Source organism: Dipodomys ordii, unplaced genomic scaffold (assembly GCF_000151885.1).
Source record: "Dipodomys ordii isolate 6190 unplaced genomic scaffold, Dord_2.0 Scaffold36, whole genome shotgun sequence".
NCBI lineage: Eukaryota > Metazoa > Chordata > Mammalia > Rodentia > Heteromyidae > Dipodomys > Dipodomys ordii.
Window position 1 is genome coordinate 4,595,029 of NW_012267252.1, and position 23,592 is coordinate 4,618,620.

The 23,592-nt window shown below is 52.1% G+C and overlaps 2 protein-coding genes across 2 annotated transcripts in view; one reads left to right on the forward strand and one right to left on the reverse strand.

The window, feature by feature from the left end:
* Lzts2 (leucine zipper, putative tumor suppressor 2) overlaps positions 1 to 3,958 on the forward strand; it is a 12,582-nt gene extending 8,624 nt beyond the window's left edge. The window contains exons 2-5 of the mRNA XM_013017887.1: positions 528 to 1,181; positions 1,585 to 1,836; positions 2,591 to 3,308; positions 3,532 to 3,958. Coding sequence (XP_012873341.1) covers positions 531 to 1,181; positions 1,585 to 1,836; positions 2,591 to 3,274 — 1,587 coding nt within the window. The 5' untranslated portion in view covers positions 528 to 530 and the 3' untranslated portion in view covers positions 3,275 to 3,308; positions 3,532 to 3,958. The remainder of the gene's footprint in view (positions 1 to 527; positions 1,182 to 1,584; positions 1,837 to 2,590; positions 3,309 to 3,531) is intronic.
* A 586-nt stretch (positions 3,959 to 4,544) lies between these two features.
* On the reverse strand, positions 4,545 to 22,926 carry Pdzd7 (PDZ domain containing 7). The gene is made up of 16 exons (XM_013017588.1): positions 22,532 to 22,926; positions 19,136 to 19,276; positions 18,723 to 18,897; positions 17,654 to 17,830; positions 17,355 to 17,502; positions 14,889 to 14,949; positions 14,139 to 14,534; positions 13,507 to 13,707; positions 11,863 to 11,913; positions 11,005 to 11,180; positions 7,940 to 8,031; positions 7,708 to 7,799; positions 7,477 to 7,548; positions 5,983 to 6,567; positions 5,349 to 5,449; positions 4,545 to 4,919 (listed from the first exon to the last, which is right to left on the reverse strand). The coding sequence occupies exons 1-16, from the start codon at positions 22,755 to 22,757 to the stop codon at positions 4,545 to 4,547; spliced, it is 3,069 nt and encodes a 1,022-aa protein (XP_012873042.1). The 5' UTR covers positions 22,758 to 22,926.
* Between the last annotated feature and the right edge of the window lie 666 nt (positions 22,927 to 23,592).

The following is a 23,592-nucleotide window of genomic DNA, read 5'->3' on the forward strand; positions in this document are numbered from 1 at the left end:
TGCCACTTCCGGCTTTTTTTCTTTTTGCTTATGTGGTGCTGAGGAATTGAACCCAGGGCCTCAGGCATGCAAGGCAAGCACTCTACCACTGAGCCAACTTCCCAACCCCTGGCTTTTTGATGGTTAATTGAAGATAAGAGTCTCACAGCAGGTAGTTCTGCCCAGGCTGGCTTTGAACCATGATTCTTAGATCAGCCTCCTGATTAGTTAGGATTACAGGTGTGAGCCACCAGTGCCCAGCTAGCCTGCAGCTTTTAACTTTAGACAAAGTCTTTAAGTTTGCCAAGCCTCCATTTCTTCCTCATGTGTAATTTGGAGATCGTGATAATATTTTGCTTGTATATGACTGTTGCAATGATTACAAATAGACCTTTTGAATTGTTGGACATAAAACTGAGGAGGCCCTCCGCCAATGATAGCAATTACTTCTGGGGTTGGGGACCCCAGATTCGGGGGGGCGGGCAGGGAATAAGTATGGTGGCTTTGAAAGCAGGTCATTCTCAATGTCGCATGGCACCCTGTTTCAGAACATGGAGAAAATCCTGATTCGCCCAACAGCCTTCAAACCAGTGTTGCCCAAACCTCGAGGGGCACCGACCCTGCCTAGCTTCCTGGGTCCTCGAGCTGCCGGGCTGTCTGGAAGCCAGGGAAGCCTGACACAGCTGTTTGGAGGCCCTGCCTCCTCCTCCTCTTCTTCCTCCTCCTCCTCAGCTGCTGACAAGCCCCTAGCACTGAGTGGCTGGACCAGCGGCTGCCCTTCAGGGACGCTGTCTGACTCTGGCCGAAATTCACTATCCAGCCTACCCACCTACAGCACGGGGGGTGCCGAGCCAGCCACCAGCTCCCCGGGCATGCACTTCTCCTCCCACGGGCGGGGGGCACTGCCTGGGCCAGCCCGAGGGGCCCCTACTGGGCCATCCCACTCCGACAGTGGCCGCTCCTCCTCCAGCAAGAGCACAGGTTCCTTGGGGGGCCGTGTGCCTGGGGGACTCTTGGGCAGTGGGCCTCGGGCTTCCCCTGATAGTTCCTGTGGGGACCGCTCACCCCCACCACCACCACCTCCCCCTCCTTCGGATGAAGCCCTTCTGCACTGTGTTCTGGAAGGACAGCTTCGAGACCGGGAGGCAGAGCTGCAGCAGCTGCGAGACAGTCTGGATGAGAGCGAGGGTGCCACAGGCCAGGTGCGGTCAGGGGTAGTACTGGGGCGGGTGAGGCACGGGGAATCATGCAAGGCATTTCTATAGGGGACAGAGTGGGTGGGCAATCACAGGGCCCCCCAGCTGTGTGCCTTGGTCTGAGAGTATAAAAGAGTCAAGCCTAGCATTGCCTTGTACCAGGCTTTTGGGGCTCAAGGAAGTTATCTAACCTTACTGATTTTTCTGGTTCCACTTATGAGGATTAAATCAGGCAAAGGGTATGAAGTGTTCAACATACCATGTAAGTGCCTGCTACCGTCACTACTACAGTCACTGGGTTTGTGGATGCTCTCCTTCCCTGAGCCCAGACAGGAGGCCACCAGAGAGCAATGAGTGCATGGGGGTAGCCAGGGCTGAGGTATGTGGGGGTTCTACCTTCTCACCCTAGGAATTCCGGCCAAGGCACTGGCCCCGAGAACGTGAGGACTGCACAGCACAGGCCCAGCAGGCCACACAGAGGGCACAGCGGACTCAGCAGCTGCTGCAGCTGCAGGTGTTCCAGCTGCAGCAGGAGAAGCGGCAATTGCAGGATGATTTTGCACAGCTGCTGCAAGAGCGTGAGCAGCTGGAGCGGCGCTGTGCTACCTTTGAGCGAGAGCAGCGAGAGCTTGGGCCACGGCTAGAGGAGACCAAGTGGGAGGTGAGCTGGACTGTGGGAGGGAGGCAGGCAGGAGAGTCACTCCGAGACACACTGAACAAGCTTCCTAAGAGGCTTTATCCTTCCTCGTCTCTGAGATGAGCCCCTCTGACCTCCTATCTGGATGAGGGTCTCCTTACATCCTGTGTTAGGTCTTGTAATGTGAACCCAGGCAGACTGACTCACACTCAAGACACTCGTGCCTCTTACTTAGACACGTGGACACTACCTTAATTGCGCCCCCTCCACAACACCTGCCACCACTTATCCCCAGAGCCACGTGGTATTCTTCCCCAGGATTTCATGATTCTTTGATAAGACCATCTCTGAAAGAAAAAGGTCCAGTTCTGTGTTCTCTTTTTTTATATTCATTCATTTTGTGCTGGTACTGGGGCTTGAACTCGGGGCCTAGATGCTGAACCTTAATCTTTTGTTGCTGTTGTTGTTGTTTAAAGTTGGCAGTCTACCACATGAGCCACAGCTCCACTTCCAGTTGGTTAATTGGAGGTAAGAGGCTCATGGACTTTCCTGCCTAGCCTGGCTTCAAACTGTGATCCTCAGATCTCAGTCTCTTGAATAGCCAGGACTACAGGCTACTGGCTGTATGACTAGATCTGTCACTAGGGTTACGCACCTCCATTTGCATCTCTCTAAAGTGAGGATAATGATTGCCATTCTTCTGCTTAGCGTGATGCCCAAGGCTCAACCTGCCAGAGAACTCTTCTCATCATCCTTCCTAACCATTTCTCATCCCCAGGTATGCCAGAAGTCAGGTGAAATCTCTCTACTGAAGCAGCAGCTGAAGGAGTCTCAGGCAGAGCTGGTTCAGAAGGGCAGCGAGCTGGTGGCTCTGCGGGTAGCACTGCGGGAGGCCCGGGCTGCCCTGCGTGTCAGTGAGGGCAGGGCCAGGGGCCTGCAGGAGGCAGCCCGAGCCCGGGAGCTCGAGCTGGAGACCTGTTCCCAGGAGCTACAGCGGCACCGCCAGGAGGCTGAGCGACTTCGGGAGAAAGCTGGCCAGTTGGACACAGAGGCAGCCGGGCTCCGGGAGCCTCCTGTGCCACCTGCTGCTGCTGACCCATTCCTCCTGGCAGAGAGTGATGAAGCCAAGGTGCAGCGGGCAGCCGCTGGGGCCGGAGGCAGCCTGAGGGCGCAGGTGGAAAGGCTGCGCACTGAGCTGCAGCGGGAGCGGAGGCGAGGTGAAGAACAGAGGGACAGCTTTGAGGGGGAGCGGATGGCCTGGCAGGCTGAGAAGGAGCAGGTGATCCGGTACCAGAAGCAACTGCAGCACAACTACATCCAGATGTACCGGCGCAACCGGCAGCTGGAACAGGAACTGCAGCAGCTCAGTCTGGAGTTGGAGGCCCGTGAGCTTGCTGACCTGGGCCTGGCTGAGCCCACCCCCTGCATCTGCCTGGAGGAGATCACTGCCACAGAAATCTAGAGCTTCATCTCCACAAGGAGCACAGCCCAAGAAGGTGGGAGCCATATGTCCACTCAGGCCCCCACTGAGCATCCCCCAACTTAAGAGTCCCAGAGCCAGTCCTCCACACCCCCCCCCCAGCCCCATGTAGGTCCTTTGGGCCTCTGCCAAGCATTAACGTGGCCCTGTGACTTGGAGAGCCAAGATCACACCCCTTGAAGGCCTGTGCTCATTGCTACCCAGAAGCTCCTACCTACTCTGCCCATTTCACTCCCCAGATGCTGCCAATGCCACTGCTAGCCATTGTCCTATTTGCCCGCCCACCCTAGCCAGGGGAGCTAGGAAGAGGAAGGGGCTCCCTCATCTCCACATTCCCTTCACTCCCAAAGCCAGAGAGAGCCAGATGGCACCAGCTGCTCCCGATGTGCCTGCCCCTACCCTGCCCATGTTGGGGAACAGGGCTGGGACTGGGGGCCGACCCCCCCATCCCAGCTCTGAAATCCTTGTTCTGGGCTAAGGGGGCTGAAGTCAGACCAAAGGAAGAACTCAGCAATGTCTTGTTTATTTGTGTTTGTGACCAAGCAGACCCACCCAACACCCAGGTTTATGGCCTCGTTTTCACTTGTATATTTTTCACACTGTAAATTTCTTGTACAAACCCAAAGAAAAAAAATTAAAAAAATTTTTTTTGTTTTTAAAAAAGGTGAACATCTGGGTAAACATCTGGTGGTCTGTTAGATCTCCACCCCTTCGTTTGTTCCCTTTTGAATGTGGGGGGGGGAGGGGAGGGAGGGTGAAGGAGGATGAGGAGAGGACCAATGACCTCAAAGTCTGAGGTCTAGTGAACCACAATATGAATTATTTCTCTGTGTTTGAAGAACTAGAAAAGTTTTCCATCATCCCACACATTGAATACTGCTTGGGGCTGCATGTGTGGACCCCTTGAAGGCTCTGCATCTTTTGTTTCAATGGGAGAGTGGGAGAGACACCATGAGAAGGCTCCAGACCTTAGATTTCTCAGCCCCTTCTTATCTTAAACGTTTGGGGAGCAAGGAGTACAGTTGACACAGATTGCCGGCTAGCACATTGTTCAGGGACACCAAGCAAGCTTATCTTGAAAGGGCAGAGCCAGACAACTGTGAGGAAAGAAAGTGGGAAGATCTGAGCTACCAGTGCAGAGCTCCAGATAGGCAGGGCATGCCAAGCCTGGGCAGTGCCTCAGTCCCCGGGAGATTCACAGGAAAAAAATCTGTAGACAGCAGGTTGACCTAGGATTGGTGAGATGATCAGGTCAGTGGGAAACGTCATGGGAATCCTTGAGTGGGTTGAGGCTGGGGTTAGTGTGAAGAGTTGGAGGAGGGACTGGGCTGGGAATCTTTAGGAGCCTGGCCTCAGTCTGGTCATTTCCAGGAGCTTCTGGGAGCTGGAGGGGAAGTAGAGCAGCATCAAGGGATCCTTGTGCAGAGGAGTGGTCTGGAAGGCACCGATCAGTGAGGGCTGATGGGCCAGAAGGTAAGGGCAGCAGGCCAGCTCCAGGTACCCTGACCACAAGTTCCATGGGCTCTCGAGCCTTGTTTCGATAAGCCCGACGGATGGTGTCCACCGCTCTCTGGTGCGTTACCTGTTCCAGGCTCTCTCCATCCACTGCCACAAGCTCTAAGCCAGCCTGGAATAGGGTGGGATAATCTGTTCTCCTTTCTCATCTTCACCACTTAACACCAAACCTTCAGGGGTGGCCTCTCACCTCCACAAGCTAAATCACTCCTCCCCCTTCTGAATGCAGGAGATGGACAATAGGACTTTTGTGCCTGGATCTGATGGGGGCAGGGTGGGGCACAGACAATGGCCCTTTGTCCCTTAGGGCTCAGAGGTGGAACAGGATGGGCCGTCCTCAGGCCCAGGCTAGCACAGGGGACAGATTCTCCTCTAGGCCTGCTCATCCTACTCATACTGACCCCAGTACCCCCAAGCCACCTCCCACAACTAGTCCTATGCCTGAACATGTCTGGCTGGAAGGTGAGCAAGGAGCAGCCCTACACCCAGCCAGACTTCCAACTCTGGGGTTTAGTTAGGAGTGGCCTGGAGCTTTACCCACCTGCAGGGCTCCACTGAGGAAGGCAGCGCCCCCTGGGAAGATCTTCTCTATCTTCACCATAGGCTGCACCTTGGACTCAATGCCTCCAGAAATGCTGATGCCTGGGGATGACCAAAAGCACAGTGACACACCCCAAAGTTCTGAGTTCCCAGAGAATCCTAGGATGTCATACCCAAGTTCAGGGCCCACAATATATTCCAAACCCTGCATTTTTGTTACTGTTCCGTCTCAGCTCCCAAATCTTCCAAATCCCTTAAGGGGCTTGGAAGGTGGCTCAGTGGTAGAGCGCTTGCCTTGCATGCCTGAGGCCCTGGGCTCGATTCCTCAGCACCACATAAGCAAAAAGAAAAAAGCCGGAAGTGGTGCTATGGCTCAAGTGGTAGAGCACTAACTAGCCTTGAGCTGAAGAGCTGAGGGACAGCACCCAGGCCCAGAGTTCAGGCCCCACGACCGGACCCCCCCCCAAAAAAAAAAATCCCAAATCTTCCAAATCCCAACCTTCTCCAAATCTAGATTCCCCGCCCCCAGCTAGTACCCCCCAGATTTGTTTTCCTGGGCTCAGACTTGAGATCAAGCCCAACCTCACCTAGACCCAGGAATCCACCCTTCCCCACCCAGCTCCATCTGGACTTACCTAAGGACTGCTTCATCTTCGACAGCGTGACGGTCTTCAGCTGCCCAATAGGGGCCTTTGTGGCCTCTGCCTCAGTCCCCCCAGTTCCATTTTCTGGGGGGCCTAGTCTGGCCCCCATCTTGTCTGACTGCCCATCCAGAGGTCGTGGTAGGGGGGACCGAGCCTTCCGAGGCTTGTGATAGCGCCCATTGACTGCGCTGGAGTTGGAAATGGGTGCTGGGGATGGGGAGCGCCTACGCCCTGGAGATTTGCCTCGACCCCGGCTATGGTTGCGGCTGCAACTCTGGACTGGGGCCTGGCCCTGGCTCTGCTGAGGGTCCTCTTGGCTCACAGGTTCTGTCAACAGCCAATTAGGTCTTGGGGGCCGAGGTGCCACTGGGGGTGGCTGAGGAGGAGGTGTGCGTGCACTTCGGCTTGAGGTGAAGGCATCTACTGGCACATCTTGTAAAGGAGGGATTCCTTTGTGATGGTGGCGGGGGCCAGAGGCACTCAGAGAAACCTGGAGGTCCCCCAGCCTGTCCCTCAGCTCTCCATCATCCTCTGAGACGCCATTCACAGGTAGAAGATAGAAACCTCCACGGCTGTCTGGGAAACAGGGCCAAGGTCAGGTGGCCCCCTCTTCAACTCCCAGCCCAGACTACGTTCTAGTCTTGCTGTGGTTTGTGTGGGGCTAGGGTTTGTGACAGTGAGGCCTGGTTTCCTCAGGCCTAGTGCAATAAAGAAAGGACACTGCCTACTGGAGAAGGTAGACAAAGCCCAGGGGTTATAATAAAATCTTACACTGTCATATAGTTCTACTTTAATTTTTGTCAGTTGTGGGGCCTGAACTCTGGGCCTGAGTGCTGTCCTTCGGCTCTTCAGCTCAAGGCTAGTGCCCTACCACTTGAGCCACAGCGCCACTTCTGGCTTTTTCTGCTTATGTGGTACTGAGGAATCGAACCCAGGACCTCATGCATGCAAGGCAAGCCTGAGCCACCTTCCCAGCCCCCTAATTTTTTTTTTTTTTTTGTGCCTGTCCTGGTGCTTAAACTCATGGCCTGGGTATTGTCCTTGAGCTTTTTTTGCTCAAGGTTAGTGCTCTACCACTTGAGCCACAGCTCCACTTCCTGCTTTTTTTTTTTTGGTAGTTTATTGGAGATCAGAGTTTTATGGACTTTCCTGCCCAGGCTGCCTTTGAACTGCAATCCTCAGATCTCAGCCTCAGTAGCTAGGATTACAGGCATGAGGCACCAGCACCTACCTTAGTTCTACTTTGACATGTCTGAGAGTAGATTTTAAAAGGAAGGGAGTTAAAAACACTTAGAAGAAATAGTAGAGGTGGTGATGAGTTGTAACAATGGTTCTGGGGCACACTGCTATACTCCAGGGAACCTAGGGAACTCTCAGTGTACCTTTGAAGACCCCATGTCAGGGGTAGGGATAGGTGCTTGTTCTCTTTTGTCCTAGTATCCCCAAGGTTGGGTCCCCTCCCTGGGCTCTAGGACTCTGACTGACCAGGCACAGGGGTGATGAGGTGACGCTTGGGCGGTGTGTCTTGCCGAGCTGGTCTCAAAGCAGGAGGCCACACTGGTTGGAGAGGAGAGTAGGTCAGAGGCCAGGCACACCTCACCAGCTCCCTGTGGGCCTATAAAGAGGCTCACAGATTCTGCTGCCCTCTCTCCTGAGACCTTCCCCCTCTACCCCTGGCTCAGAGCTCAGGATCTAGAACCGTCCCCAGCTACTAACCTGCCCTGTTCTTGAGAGCCTCAAAAGCCTCCAACTCCACAGGCATCACCATGCTGTCAAAGCGGCCCAGGTCCGTGGGGGCCACTACACTCCTGGGGGAAGGCAAGGGATGCAGGCTGACCAGGGCTCAGTTCTGGAGGTATCAGGAGGAGCTTCAGCCCTGGGGATGTTGGGGGGAGGTATCAGGAATCCCCTTCCTGTCCCTGAGCCCGCCCCTCAAGCCCCTCCTTACCTGATGTCCCTCAGCAGCAGCAGCTTCTCAGGCCTGTCTAGGATGGCCAGCAGGGGCCTCACTAGATCCTCTACACCACCCTCATGCACGTACTGTGGATAGAGGTATCACAGTCACACAGCAGTGGGAGATCCAGAGCCAGGGGAGAAGAAAGGCCAGGACCCCCTGCGTGCCCTGGAACCCATCCAGCCCTCCCCATCCAACCCAGGGGCCACAGGATGTTCTTATCTTGGTGACCTTCTGGAGGCATGAAATAATCATGGCAGTAATACAGTAGATCTGTAATAAATAGCAACAGCAACAACAGCTTGGGGGGCAGACACCTTTCCAAGCTTTTTTTTTTTTTTTTAATAGGACCTCTTATTCAGCAGCCACCCTGAGAGACAAAATTAACTTCCTGTTTTATTGATGAGAAAACTAAGGGTCAGAAAGGCCTTTGCGCCAGCTGCTGGTGACTCAAGCTTGTAATTCTAGCTACCAACGAGGCTGAGGTGTAAGGGCCAAAGTTCAAAGCCAGACAGAGCAGGAAAGTTTGTGAGACTCTTATCACCAATTAACCAGCAAAAAGCCAGAAGATGAGCTGTGGCTTACGTGGTACAGCACCAACTGTGAGCTTGAGGTCTTGAGTTAAAGCCCCAGTACCAACACCCCCCCACAACCAAAAAAAAGTCATACAGATTAGGATGAGGAACCCAATACATCTGACTTTCACCTGCTCTGATGTTAGAAAAGCATGCACCAGGACTGGACTCCCCTCCCCATCTCCATTCCCCAGACAGAAGGAAGGAAACCGAACCTAATATTAGGCTCTAGGCCTGGAAGTCTCAGTCTTTGTTCTGAGCTGGAATGGAAACCTTGGGGAAGAGTGCTCTACAGAACGCCTCTCTAGTCAACAACCTCCGCCTGGCACGGCCTGGATTCATACATATCCCAGCAACTAAAACACTGAACCACTCTACTTGGACAGTACACTGCCCTCTGGTGGTAAGAGGGAGACAAATTCAGGGACATGCACACAGACCATCTCTTCTGGGCATAGACACAGGGCATGCTCTCGGTGGTCAGAGTGAGTCACTGAGAAATATTTGGAGATAAATAAAATAAAATATTAACTATGTATGTGGCTCTAAACTGCAACAAGGTTACAGGATTCACACACATATATATCATATATATATGTATTATACATATGTATGTGTATTTTTTGTCTGGAGAGACATGTTGCATAGAACTAGCATACATCCTTCAAGTCCACAAGCATACATTCAGTATCCACTAAATGCAGTGAGGACACAATAGTAAAGAGTTTATCTCAGATGTGGGAATGAGAGTCAGGGGAGCCACTCACAGCAGTGAACTGCAAACCATGACAATGGGGGAAAGTAGTAATTTCAGAAGAGGGTAGAAAATCAGAGTAGGCTTCTTGGAGTCAGTGACTTTATTTCCAAGATCAATACAGGGAAAAGCATGGATGTTAGGAAGAAAATGTTCCATGGAATAATGAGTAGGGTAACATGGCCATAGGCCATGTGTTGTGTGCAGACTATGTGACTAATAGCCCTAAAACAAGTTTGTAACTCTGTAGCCAACATGAGAAGATTACAGGGAAAGGGAAAGTTAGCAGTTTGGGGAGTCACGAGGAAGGGCCTTGAACGAGGAAGGGCCTTGAACATGAGGGAAAGCAACTTGTACTCTATTCTACCTAATAAGGAATTGGGAGGTGGATGGGGAGTATAAAGTGATCTGAAAGGTAGTCTGTAATTGCTGATGTGGTGCCTGTGTAGAGAAAGTTCAGAGAATAAAGAGCGCAGGTCTGCACATTCGTGCAGTAGGGCTCTATCCCAGAGGATGTTGAGGGTGGTGGTTGGATCAGGCTTGGACAGCACGTAGAGCAGAAAGGTGATATGGAGAATACAGAGAGACGACATGATGGTGGTCTGAGAACTGGAGGGGCAGAGATGAGAGTGCAGTTCAAGCACTGGCCAAAGAAACAGACACAGAGCCCCACCTAGTGGCCAAAGCTCAGACTTGCAGGTTCACTGGAGCCATGACACATCCCAAGATTAGTTCAGAGCCCATACTGCCTCCCTCCTCAACATAAACTGACTCCATTGGCAACTATGCTGCGAAGTAGGCCTTAGTAAACGAAATCATGAATAATCATCTTAGGCTCCATGTGGCAATACATGGACACACTCCTGCACTTATTGCCAATGCATACACCATACAGATAGACATTCAGCACCACCATGAGCCAGGCAGGAGTGGAGGAATCCACACATAATTTTCTGAAACCTCTCAATTTGCACACGGTGCAAGCAGATGCATATGCTCTACTGGGAACCCACTACAGTATAGAGGGATAAGAGAAGACCTTCCAGTTCTCCAAGTTCTATGCAGTCTTTTGAAACTAACTCACATCTTTCCCTGGGGCTCTTTGGTTCTGTATGGAGTAGAACAGGCAGGTATTTGGGGGTTGACACGTAGCAGAGTTATAGGATTGCTTATCTGGGTAATAGAGAAGGGGTCTGGCATAAGCCTGAACTAGCTGGCTGCCCAATGAGCAGAAGAGGATGAAGAAGGGGACAAGTCTAGGGGTTTAGATAGGGTACAGGCAGGTGCCTGCAGGGACTCGCTTTCTTTCTACTCATCATTCCTCTGTAGGTCTAGATTCTCTCATCGTAAGTGTCACATCTTCAGGAAGGCCTTCCCAGATGACACCCCAAAAGTATGCATCCTGGATTATTCTTTGTGCTCTTTTCTTTTGAAGCGTCTGTATGATTTGCCACTGAAGTATTAAGATTCAGGTTATTGGTGATCTCCCCTTTCTGGCAATGAGCCTGGTGTGATGTGTGTGTGTGTGTGTGTGTATAAGAGAGAGAGAGAGAGAGTGTGTGTGTGTGTGTGTGTGTGTTCTTGCTTTTACTGACTACCTGCTTCTAGCCTTAAGTCCAGGGACTGGTCAGTGGCCTGAATAAGTGAGAGATTAGGAGACTGCATAACCATGCAATGGGGATACTATCTGAGAGACCATGGGATAGGATGCATACAAGCTGGAGGCTTACCCGGGAGCAGTGGCGGGTGACTGCAAGCACTTCATCATCAGTGAGCAGCCGCCTCGCTAGGTCCTGAATGAGGGGCCGTCGGCTCTCCCATGTCTGTACCCACTCATCTACACTGGGCAACTGGATGGAGGGGCTCCCAGACCTGGTAGAGAGCAGAGCTCGGCCCCTCTCCCGATCTGTGGAGCAGAGCAAAAATGGCATGATGAAATAGCCAGGAGTTGTTGGGGTGGGATAGGGTGGGGCAGGAGCTTCTGTCATTAGGAATCAGACTCCACAATCAAGAAACCTACCCAGATATCTGGACAAAATCCTAGCTTGGGCATAGGCTTCCATAGCAACTTGCCCACTAATGGAGTGCCAACCCCAGTTGCTTAATCTCCAACAATGACCTCATGCCAGTGTGTTCCTTAATGGGTTCTTAGCCAGTATGTCCTAAAAATATACTGTCAGGAAGGGAAGGTGTGGCTCAAGTGGTAAGAGTACTAGCCTTGAGTGAAAAAGCCAGGTGTCAGCAAGAGGCCCTGAGTTTAACCCCAGCAGCATCAGCATAAACATGCAAATAATACATAAATAAATAATAATACATAAGTAAAACGTACTGTTATACTCCACTGGAGTCCTAAACAGGCTCCTTTACAGCCCAGAAATCTTGTTTTGGAAGTCCCAATGCAAGCTCTGAAATACACTCCCTAACTGTATATAAACCCCTCTTCTAGTCCAGTCCTTTGAGCTACCCCTCATACACACCTCTCTACCTGACCATGTTTGCCCCAAATGAGTTCAGTCCAAAGCTACTAAGCTGCCTCGAACATGGAGCTCTCATTTGTCACAAGGACCAGGCTGAGATGCTTGACTTACCACGTTTCAGTCTCCAGGTAACAAACTTCTGCACAGGCCCTGCACCTCCTGCTGTGAAGAAGAAGAGGGTCACCTGTAGGCTACCCAGTCTGGATGGGGTTGGGATTGGGCTCAGGATAGGCTGGAGTAGAATGTTCTGACTGGAAGTAGGCAGCACAAGGGGCCAGAGACCAGGCCCTGAGGGCTCCAATAGGAACTTCATTCATAGGCAATGGGGAGTCAGTGAGAGGTACAGATCCAGGGAAGATGTAGCGTGGGCTATATCCAAGGACTGGGTTTGGGTACCTACCTTTAGGAGATAGAGAGGCAAAGAAGAGCCTTGGAAGGAGAGAAGGAAGTGGCCAGAGAGGGAGGCTGAGAGCCAGGAGAGAGCAGAACCTCAGGAGCTGCAGGAAGAGAGAGGGAGGAGTAAGAAGGGGTCTAGCCAGCCCTCACATGGAAAGGTGTCTCCCCGAGGACTGTCACTTGAAGCCTCAGAAAGCCCAACCCCAGGGAGGAGCACCGTCCTGACTCTCTGCTTGTTTTTGTCTATCCAATGTCCACTCTTCCTATGGGAAACAGTATCCTGAGGATTTGATTTCTTTACTTTCTGGGTGGGCACAGGACCCAGACTGGCCAGTGAAAGCACCTCATATGTGAGCCACATCATAGTGGCTTGCTCAGTTTGGTGGACCCCAATGGATGCTCTCACTGTTTCTGTCCTGGGGCTTCAGCTGGAACTATTTAAGGAGAAGCTTTCTCTCTTCTAGGGTTGCTAAATAATGGCAGCCATCTTGTATAGATATCAGCAAAGTCTGAATGAAAGTGAAGCAAGCCTAATGGAAAAATGGAACCAAAAGACTTGAGGGACCCCTATCTGATAATATTATCCACACCGTTAAGTCAGTATCTAGGCCAAAAGGGGCTTTATAAAGCAAATTTGAGTTTCTGCCACAGGTACTGCATCAATGCATCCACTCTTGGTCTAGTCTGGGCTTGGAGCTTCACGAGGTGGGGGTGAGGGGTGGGGGCAAGCCTCTTGTAAGGGTCTTCAGGAAGAAGCCCCACAGAAATACAGCCTGGATTGAGAACGTGGCTTAGTTGTAGAGTGCTTGCCTAGCATGCATGAGATCCTCGGTTCAATTCTTCAGTACCACATAAACAAAAAGACAATGAAAAAAAATATATATATATATAAAGTACACCCTGAGCTGGCCATTCAGCTTAGGACCTGTTCTAGAAAGACCTTGTTCAAGGATAGGTCTAGAACTTGGTCAGGCCGGTGGAGCTCTGGCTAGAGGATTTGAAACCAAATGGTCTGCAAAAATACACTCTACCACTACCACCACCACCAAGAGCACAGGTTCTGAGCCCAGCTTGTCCACTTCCTTATTGGGCTACAACTTATCACTTTCCCATGCTGTAAAATGGGAGGTGAGGCAGGTGACAAAGACCACATTTTTTCTGAGCACCTTCTGTGTGCTGGAAGAGATACTAAGTGACTCATATTTGCTAACTCACTCCCCATGACTCCTAGGGAGATAGTATTGCTTCTATTTTACCTGTGAGGACGCTGAGGCTCACAGGGTACAGTGGTGAGGCAGAGTAGGATTTCAACCTGGAACTGCCAGGTGGACTTTCCTGTCTACTGGACTTGGTGCCTACCTTTGTCCAGGTCCAGGCGAGGGCGGGTTTTGGTGGGGCTCCCGCTGTCCAGTGTCCAGGCCTCTTTGCGCCCATCCCCTGCTGGTCGTCCCTGCCGCCCTCCCTTGAAGAAGAGGTTCATCAGCGTCTTGGAGCGTTGTAGGGCCCCTTTCTCCTCAGGGGACCCTGATGACTTCTCTTTCTTTCGTTGCTTCTTCTCCTCTGCAGATATGAGGAAACCCCCAGGGGGCTGGAGGGTGGGCAGAGGAGGACAAAGGGCAGAGAACAGGGAGGGCCGGGGCAGACAGGATCTGCAGCAGAGTGTGTGTGTGTGGGGGGGGTTCCTTCTCTAGCTTTCCACCCCTCCCTCAGAGAGAAAGAGAGAGAGAGGGAGAGAAAGAGAAAATACGTATGGACATTCCAAGCTGGAGAGACTGAGTTAGGACTGGTTTTTAGAGCCCAGAGCTGACCAGAACTGGGGTTGAGACTGAAGGTGGGTTTGGAACCCAGGCCTGGCTTGGGTCCAGAGCAAGGTCTGACTATATTCTGGAGCTAGGACTGCACCAAAGACAGCAGCAAAGGGAAGGTTGGGACCACTTCAGCTTTGGTTTTTGGAGTTTCTGGGGAGAAAGCAGAAGCCCATCCCCACATACCCCACAGGGTCAGGTGGCTCTGAGATCGAGTGATGGGGGGCCGGGGTCGGCTGAGGGCCAGCAGCAGAGCAGTCTTGGGGGACTCTGAGAGGGCAGAGTCAAGACGACGGGCTGGAGGGGGGCCGTCAGCGCGGATGGCTGTGTCCCTGAGGATGACAGTGGGTCGCACGCTGCACCAAGTCTCCATGCGGCCCCCCATATCTGGCTCTGTCTGCATGGCTGTGTCCGCCCGTCCCCAGCCTGGGCTGTGGCCATCCAGATCCTCAGGTCCCAGGCAGACATCCATGCAGTCTGAGGGCAGGGAGCCCGAGCTGCAGGGGGCGCTGGAGGCATAGGAGGAGACACTGGAGCCGCTCTCAGAGGCTGGCGACAGCTGCTGCAGCACCCCGTTGCTCACTGCAGGGAGGGGAAGGCAGGGCCACCTCAGCATCTGCCTGGTGTTTCCTCAGGGCCCTGTGAGGCTTGCAGACTACCCCTAGCTTGGGGATGCAGGAAGGAATCTCGGGTAGCAGCCATGGAATGAGCTTCTCAGCTCTGCCGTGTCTTGTGAGAGAGACTGGGCAAAACACCTATGGCCTTGGGTAAGACCTTGGACAAGACCCTAGAACAGCCTGGAAATGAATCTGCCAGCCCTCAGGAGAATAGCTCTGGGCTGTGTGAAGATCTCAGCACATCTTCATCCCTGTCCTTGGCCCCACCCCTAACGCCTCAGCCTTCGCCCTCCCATCTTTGGAGATCTGAGGCACTTACATCTGTCCAGCCAACAGTACTCAGAAACCATCTCCTTGTAGGCAGGGTACCGGCCCGTCTCCTGGGGAGGGCATGGTGGATATAAAAGGAGCAAGGGAGAAGGGTGGGTAAGAATAGAGAAGGGAGCCAGGCATCTATGACTCATGTCTATAATCCTAGCTACTCAGGAGGCTAAGATCTGAGGATCATAGTTCAAACCCAACCTGGGCAGACAAATCTGAGAGACTTTTATCTCCAATTAACCAGATAAAAGCTGGACTGGATGTGTAGTTCAATTGGTAAAGTGTCAACTATGAGTAAAAAAAGCTGAGTGAGAATGTAAGACCCAGCTCAAGCTCCAGTATCGGCACACACACAAAAAGAAAGAATAGAGGAGAGATGGGACAGGGGTAACCTACCATGTTTAATCACACAGGCTATTTTCTTTTTCTTTTTTTTTTGGGTCCAGTCGTGAGGCCTGAACTCTGGGCCTGGGCGCTGTCCCTCAGCTCTTCAGCTCAAGGCTAGCGCTCTACCACTTGAGCCACAACGCCACTTCCGGCTTTTTTTTTCTGCTTATGTGGTGCTGAGGAATCGAACCCAGGGCCTCATGCATGCAAGGTAAGCGCTCTACCACTGAGCTACCTTCCCAGCCCCAACACAGGCTATTTTCTTGCTAAACATGCCAAGTTCCATTGTACCTCAGGACTTGTGCACCTCCTCTTCCTTCTGCCTATTTCTTTTCCCTCAGCTTGTCTGCTTCACTAATTTTTTGGTTTTTGGGTTTTTTTTTTTTGCTGGTCCTGGGACTTGAACCTGGACTCTGTCCCTGAGCCTCTCTGTGCTCAGATCTAGCCCTCTACCCCACTTGAGTCACAGCACCACCTCCGGCTTCTTCTGTTAATGCGGTACTAAGGAATCAAACCCAGGGCTTCATGCATGCTAGGCAAGCACTCTACCACTAAGCCAAATTCCCAGCCTTTTTTTTTTTTAAGTGCTGGTAATAGGCCTTGAACTCAGGGCCTGGGCACTGTCCTTTAGCTTTTTCACTCAAGGCTGGTGCTCTATCATTTTAGCCACGGCTCTACTTGCAACTTTTTGTTAGCTAATTGGAAATAAGAGTCTCATGAACTTTTCTGCTGGGCTGGCTTCCAACTGTGATCCAGCCTCCTGAGTAGCTAGGATTACAGGTGTGAGCCACCAGCACCCAGTTCACTAGTTTGTCCTTGATCTTTTTTTTTTTTTTTTTTGTCAATCATGGGCTTGAGCTCTGGGCCTGGGTGCTGTTCATGAGTTCTTCAGCTCAAGGTGAGTGCTCCAACTCTTGAGCCACAGCACCACTTCTGGTTTTCAGTGGGTTAGTTGGAGATAAGAGTCTCATAGACTTTCCTGCCCAGGCTGGCTTTGAACTGTGATCCTCAGATCTTAGCCTCCTGAGTAGCTAGGATTGCAGACATGAACCACCAGCGCTCAGCTGTCCTTGATCTAAATTTAAGTATCACTGCCTCAGAGAGGCCTGCCCTTATATATACCCACCCAGTTCCAAGGGCTGTCCTAAAAGACTCTATCCCACCTTTCAGCTGATGCATGAGAGCATCAGCCACCGTTTAACAGCATCTAGTCTCTCTTGGCACAGGCCTGCCTGTTTCCTATTGTAGCCTCAGTGCCTAACACAGTAGTTGCTCAAAAGTACCACTAAATGAATGAATAGGGGCAAAGAGAAAGTGAGGTGGAGTCTGGGACAGGTCAAGAGGTAGGAAAGGGAGAAATGGATGTGGAAAAGAGGGGCAGTGTGTGGGGGATAAGGAGAAGATGAGGCATTGAATGGCAAGAAGAGTGAAGGAAAGGAGGGTAGGGGCTGGCAGAGCACTTGGGGAGAGTGAGATGTCATTTCCTGAAGGAGTTAGCATGAGATACACCCAGTCCTCAGGCAAGTGTGAGACCCAGATGAACAATGAAGCTAGCCACTTCCCTGAAATCCAGTGTCTCACCCAGCCTTCCTTGCCCTATACCATGACAATGCCTATCCCGAAGGCTGCCCAAAGCCACAGTTACCAGTCCACATTTCCCTTGGGACATATGCTCTTTCAACCAGAGTCCCCCACCATTCAGAAGAAGGGGTACTAGAGCCAGCTGAATGACTGACTAGTTTCTGAGTTATTGTGCCTCTTTGAGCTTTAGTTTCTCCTTTTGCAAAATGGGGTGAGGACAATGCTTGCACTCCATTCCATGTGGGTTTGGAAATGGCATAAATGGCAGAGCAAGGAGCATAATTAGGCACTAAAATGAGTCAGGTGTGGTGGTGCATGCCTGTAATCCCAGCACCTGAGAGCCTGAGGCAGGAGAATGGTGAAGTCAAGGCCAGCCTGGGTGCTACACAGTTGCGTCTGAGGCAAGACTCTTGTCACAAACAAACAAACAGAACCAGGGTGGTCTGGGAAGTCCTTCTTTTAGTAAGGTCTTTCTCTGACCTGCAGTGCTGCTCACCTTGATCGTCAACATGATATGCGTTTGGCCCTTTAGCACTTCCACAGCCTGGCTATGGCTGATGTCATCAAACCTAACACCATTGGCTGCCAGGACCTGGTCTCCCACTTTGATGCCATTCTCCTCAGCCAGGCCACCATGGTCCACTCTGGAATGAGACAGACATCAGCAGACAGAACCTTTGACTCTGGGAATGCTCAGCCATGCTCCTCGGCCCCCTTGTGGTGACTGAGCCCGATCCCCAGGCATGCAGCATTCCGTGCTCAGCCTACAGTCCTCTCCTTTCAGCATGCCCTCACTTAGACACGTAGATGCCCAGGCCAAACTCTTTGCCCCCTCGGATGTTGAAGCCCAGGCAGAAGTCATCAGAGGTGGTGTACAGGTGGACGATGCGCCGTGCGCCGTATTCTGAGCTGCTGTCTGACGGCGTGGAACTGCACTTCTCCACCACCAGGCGCCGGTTCACCACATCCACCCTAGGACAGCATCAGGGGATCCTCAGCCAAGGCCTCCAGCCCCCCACCTCCTCTCCCAGCAGCCCTGGTAGCTGTGTTAGAAAGCAGAATTTGCCTTTGGAGGACTCCAAGGCCTGGGATCTTCAGTGGGACTTAAACTTGGAATCTGGGGAAATGTCCTCATCACCTCTTTTCATTGAGCCATAATACACAGGGCCCCATTTCACTTTCTCTCTTTCTCTCTTTTCTTTCCCTCCCTCCCTCCCTCCTTCCCTCCCTCCGTCCTTCCCTCCCTCCCTTCCTTCCTTCCTTCCCTCTATCCCTCCCTCTCTGCTTGCTTGCTTGCTTGGGATAGACCCAGGGCCTAGAGCATGCTAAGTGTATATTCTACACTACCTTTCACTCCTAGCCCTAGGGCCCCACTTGTGACTCTTACAAGGTCCCAGTGGAGAGAGACTGCTGTATGCACAGGTTGCATGGCTGTAGTGGGAGGGAGGCCAGGCCCTAGAACTGGAGAGGAGAGCAGTGGGGAAGAACTGCGGAGGTACAGTCTTTCCTCACTTCAAGGTCAGGTCTTAGCCAAGCACCAGTGGCTCATGCCTATAATCCTAGCTACTCAGGAGGCTGAGATCTGAGGATTGCAGTTTGAAGCCAGCCTGGATGGAAAAGTCCATGAGACTCTTAATTCCAGTTAACCAGCAAAAAGCCAGAACTATGCTAAGAGATAGCACCCAGGCCCTGAGTTCAAGCCCTAGTACCAGCATGCACACACACACACACACACACACACACACACACAGATCAGGGATGTTATGTTTCCAGTGGCCACAGGACAAACAGAGAGCTCTTCTGACCATGGGTGGGGTTGGGGGGAACCTGGGGCAAAGCCAGGGCGAGGACAGGGGGTGCTTACCATGTGGTCTTCTCCTTGGAGAATTTGATGCCCGGCACACGGCCCATGCGTCGCACCATCATGTGCAGGCGGCTGCTGCCTGTCAGAACCTTCACAGCACTGCCCATCGTGGTACTCTCCAGGCTTAGCCCGTTCACCTCTGTGATCTTGTCCCCCACGCACAAGCCAGCCTGCTCTGTAGCACAAGTGGGAGAGAGCTCCGTGGGGTAAAACTGAGCTTCCTCCTTCCAAGTGTTTGTCCTCAGAGTAAACTCTAGGATCTGTCCCTTAATCCATGCTGCCCACCAGTGGGCCCAGTTCCCACAGAGGCCTGCAGAACTGAGGCCTTTTCCTACCTCTAACCATAGGACCCATTGCTCCCCAATGAGGTAAAGGGGTTCAAACCAGCACCTCCCCTGGGGAACCGCACTCACCTGCACTGCTCCCCTCTTCTACTTTGCTGACAAAGATGCCCAGGCCATGCTCAGAGCCCCCGCGCACGCTGAAACCCAGCCTCCCTGTGGGGCTCTTCTCCACTTGGACTGCATGGATGATGTCACTTTCATCACTGTTGGCTGTAGGGATGGGGACACAGGTATGATCCCCATATTTACTCTGCGCAATAAGGACCCTGGGTTCTCCAACTTGAGCCCTGCAAAGGTGGGGTTACTGGGCACAGTCACACAAGCAAGCACTTAAGGTCCTCAACAGGGGACAGAATAGGAAGAGATTTTGAGACCATGATCCATGGAAAGCATGGGAACTTCTTGTTAGAACAGCAAGAAGTTTTGTGTGTGTGTGTGTGTGTGTGTGTACTGTGTGTGTACTGTGTTTCCCAGGTTCTCTTTCCTAAGGAAAAAAAAATCTTTCAATTATGAGAATCAGATAAATAAAAAAGAAGGTTCAAATTTCCATCCAGTGGGGTACAGTGGGGGTAGTCAGGACTCTGCCTTGCAGCTGAGCAGGTACTTTAGCTTGGACTTCAAGTGGCTGCAGAGCTATGGTATAGAGGGCAGAACCACGCCCAAGATAGAGACAGATCTTATAAGGAAAAGTCCTTCTTCTTCTTCCTCCTCCTCCTCCTCTCCTCTTCCTCCTCTTCCTGCTGCTGCTGCTCCTCCTCCTCCTCTTCCTCTTCCTCCTCCTCCTTCTTCTTGCTGGTACTGGGGCCTGAACTCAGGGCTTAGGCTCTGTTGCTGAGCCTCTGTGTGCTCAGACTAGCGCTCTACTACTTGAAACACAGTGCCACTTCTGGCTTTTTCGGAGTAAGTTTGCTGGAGTCCTGCAGACTTTCTTGCCCAGGCTAGCTTCAAACTGTGATCCCCTGATCTCCGCCTCCTAAGTAGCTAGGATTACTGGCACTCAGCTAGGAAAAGCTTTCTTTCTTTTTTTTTTTTTTGGGTCCGGTCGTGGGGCCTGAACTCTGGGCCTGGGCACTGTCCCTCAGCTCTTCAGCTCAAGGCTAGCGCTCTACCACTTGAGCCACAGTGCCATTTCCGGCTTTTTTCTTTTTGCTTATGTGGTGCTGAGGAATCGAACCCAGGGCCTCAGGCATGCAAGGCAAGTGCTCTACCACTGAGCTACCTTCCCAGCTCCAGGGAAAGCTTTCTTAAACGTCTAGATGTCAAGCCAGGCACCAGATGCTCACAGCAATAATCATAGCCCTCACATCATATATGGACATAGGGTGGGTGTTGGGGGTATGTATGGCATAGTTCTTTTTTTTTCTTTTTTACTTTTTATTTTATTTTATTTTTTTTGGTCAGTGCTGGGGCTTGAATTCTGGGCCTGGGCGGGGTCCCTCAGCTCTTTAGCTCAAGGAGAGCGCTCTATCACTTGAGCCACAGAGTCACTTCTGGTTTTATGGTGGTTAACTAGAGATAAGAGTCTCATGGGCCCTGCCAGAGGCTCACACCTGTAATCCTAACTACTCAGGAGGCTGAGATCTGAGGATCGAGATTCAAAGCCAGCCCAGGCAAGAAAGTCTGGGACACTCTTATCTCCAATAAACCACCAGAAAAACTGGAAGTGGTGCTGTAGCTCAAGAGTTCAAGCCCTATGACCAAAAAAAAAAAAAGTCTCATGGACTTTCCTGCCTGCGCTGGCTTTTGAACTGAGATCCTCAGATCTCAGCCTCCTGAGTAGCTCGGATTATAGGCATGAGCCACTGGAGCCTGGCCTGTGGCACAGTTCTTTTAACAGAGTTGGACCAACAAGTGTAGTGCTACGGTGTGCCCCTCTACTCTGTCTCCTAGCTCCTTTGGAAACTTCTGCTCCCTGACCAACATGGCAATGGTGACCCTCAGCAGTGCCTTGCTGCTAACCCAGGGGTGAGGCACCAATGGTGGATAATGGGAGCAAGCATGTACATTGTTGATGAAGAAAAGTGTGTCCCAAGAACATATACTCCCCTTGCTCCAACCATCTGGGATGGGGGTGGCAGGGGACTACAGAGATACCCAGCTGTGTCAGAGTTGAGGAACAGGGCCTGAAAAGTCCAGTCTGGGATCTAGCCAGGGAAGCTTGGCTAGCTAAGAAAGAGGAGAGGAGCTAGAGATGTTTATCTTGTCCTACGCACAGAAAGCCCAGACCTATAGGCCCGCTCCCTGCTTCTCCTCCCCTCCCCCCCATACACATTCAAGGTCCTGTCTTGCTTACCAGCCCCGGCGCCTCACATCTGTTACTGTGGCCAGTCTGTCTCCTAAGTGGCTGCCTAGCCATGCTTTGTGATTTGTTCACTTCCAACCTTTGTGGGTGACAGCTGCATCTCACTGCCAGCTATCTTTGCTGTTCCATCTCTAAAGTTCTCCTACACTGCATTTCCAAAGGGTAAAGATAAAAGCCTTATCTCTTTAAGTCTTCTGCAAAGACCTAACTAGTTCAGGCAATAGAATTGGTGTGTAGGGGCTGGGAAGGTGGCTCAGTAGTAGAGAGCTTGCCTTGCATGCCTGACGCCCTGGGTTCGATTCCTCAGAACCACATAAGCAAACAGAAAAAAAAGCCGGAAGTGGCACTGTGGCTCAAGTGGTAGAGCGCTAGCCTTGAGTTGAAGAGCTGAGGGACAGTGCCCAGGCCGAGTTCAGGCCCCATAACCGGACCCCCCCCCCAAAAAAAAAAGAATTGGTGTGTAATGGCAACGTCAGGCAACCACACAAACTTAGGTTGTGTAATGCCAGCCCTTGGATCCCTCCCTGGCCCTCAGTGCTCCTAATTCCTTATCTTTCGAACATTTACTGATCTACCATCAGACCCTTCCTTCTGACTTTTTTTTTTTTTGGTCAGTCACAGGACTTGAACTCAGAGCCTGGGTATGGTCCCTAAATTCTATTGCTCCAGGCTATGCTCTACCACTTTAAACCACAGCAGCACTTCCAGTTATCTGGTGGTTCATTCGAGATAAGGGTTCCTGGAGACTTTTCAGCCTACTCAGCCTCCTGAGTAGCTAGGATTATAGGTGTGAGCCACTGGCACCTGGCTCTCCTTCTGACTCTTAACAGTTAAAGTCGATCACACAATTGGCATACATAAATGGCTTTGGAGAAAGGCAGAGTCCATGGGATAGGAGGGCCAGCTTAATACCCGCCTTGCTCACTGAGGGGCTAGCAGGCCACACACATTTTTCCTTGTCCCCACATTTCCACCTCCCACCCCTCCTGAATCTCTTAAAGACTGGACTGGAAGTGAGCCAAGGATAGATAAGGAAGAGTAATGGGCTCCCAGAAGCCCTCCCTTCCCTAAGACTCCTATCTCTTGAGTTCCCCTAACCAAATTGGTTGTGCCTTGTCTCCCATCTTCCCCTTCCCAAGCCAATGACTGGACTCTGCACCCACCTTCGATGGGGGAGTTGATGAGTATGACACGGCCCATGGGCGATGAGGCTCGGATTCCGCGGGGGGGCCCATTCAACAGCCGCTGCTGCTTCCTCAGCAGGTATCGTGTTGCGGTGGAGCCTGAGTCACTGCCCAGGTGGCCTCGGGAAGAGAGGGAGCTTAGAGAGCCAGAGCTGAGTTCTCCTGGACCCAGTGGGTCAAAGCCCACTGTGAAACCACGGGCCATGGTGGCTGGGCTGGGGCTGTGTCCTACAGGTCCAGAAGGAACCTACTAGCCCTCCAGAGCCTGATTCCTGATGCTCTGAGCTCCATGAACCTTCGGTGTATGGCTGAGGACTGCTTGAGGCGGAGCTCCTCACTTGCACTTCTCAGGACTATTTGCTCCAGTCCTAGGCAGGGAGAGCAGGTGTTGGGGGAGAGGGTGTAAATGCTGCCCTTATTGCCCTCAGAATTTCTACCCCCTCCTCATGGTTTCAGCATCTTGCTCTCTCATGTTTTAGGCCAGCCCAGCTCCCTACTTCTCCTACCCTTAGACCAGAATCTGCCAGGGTCATGAACCACCACTGACCTTAGGGGCCATTTAAACAAGATGGATAGGGAGTACTACTTCGCCCCTCATTTCTGCTCTCAGCTGAGTCTTCGGTCTCGTCCCCAGTCCTCTCAGTAGAGGTTGAGAGAGTGGAGATAGCATTGTTGTGGGCCTTTGGTGAGAAAAAAATGAGGGGCCAGGACAGCTTACTGCAGCACCTCTCCTATGTATGCGGGTAGGAGCCAGAGTCCAGGGCTTCAGGACCTGGGACAGCTGCAGTCAAGGGCATCCCCGCCCCTTCCTCGAGATTGGGGCGAGAGGGGGAGGGCAAGCGTGGGGCTCGGGTTCTAAAGCGGCTGCACGAACCCCTCCTACTCTGGGGCAGAATAATCTCCTGGAGAGCCCCCAAACCACCAGTCCCAAACCAGGGGTCAAGTCCTCTAGAGCAGCTCTGGGACCCAGAAATGCAGCCCCCACCCCGGGCGGACCCTTCGGATCCTCACTTCTTAGGCCGACCCCACTCACCTGCTGG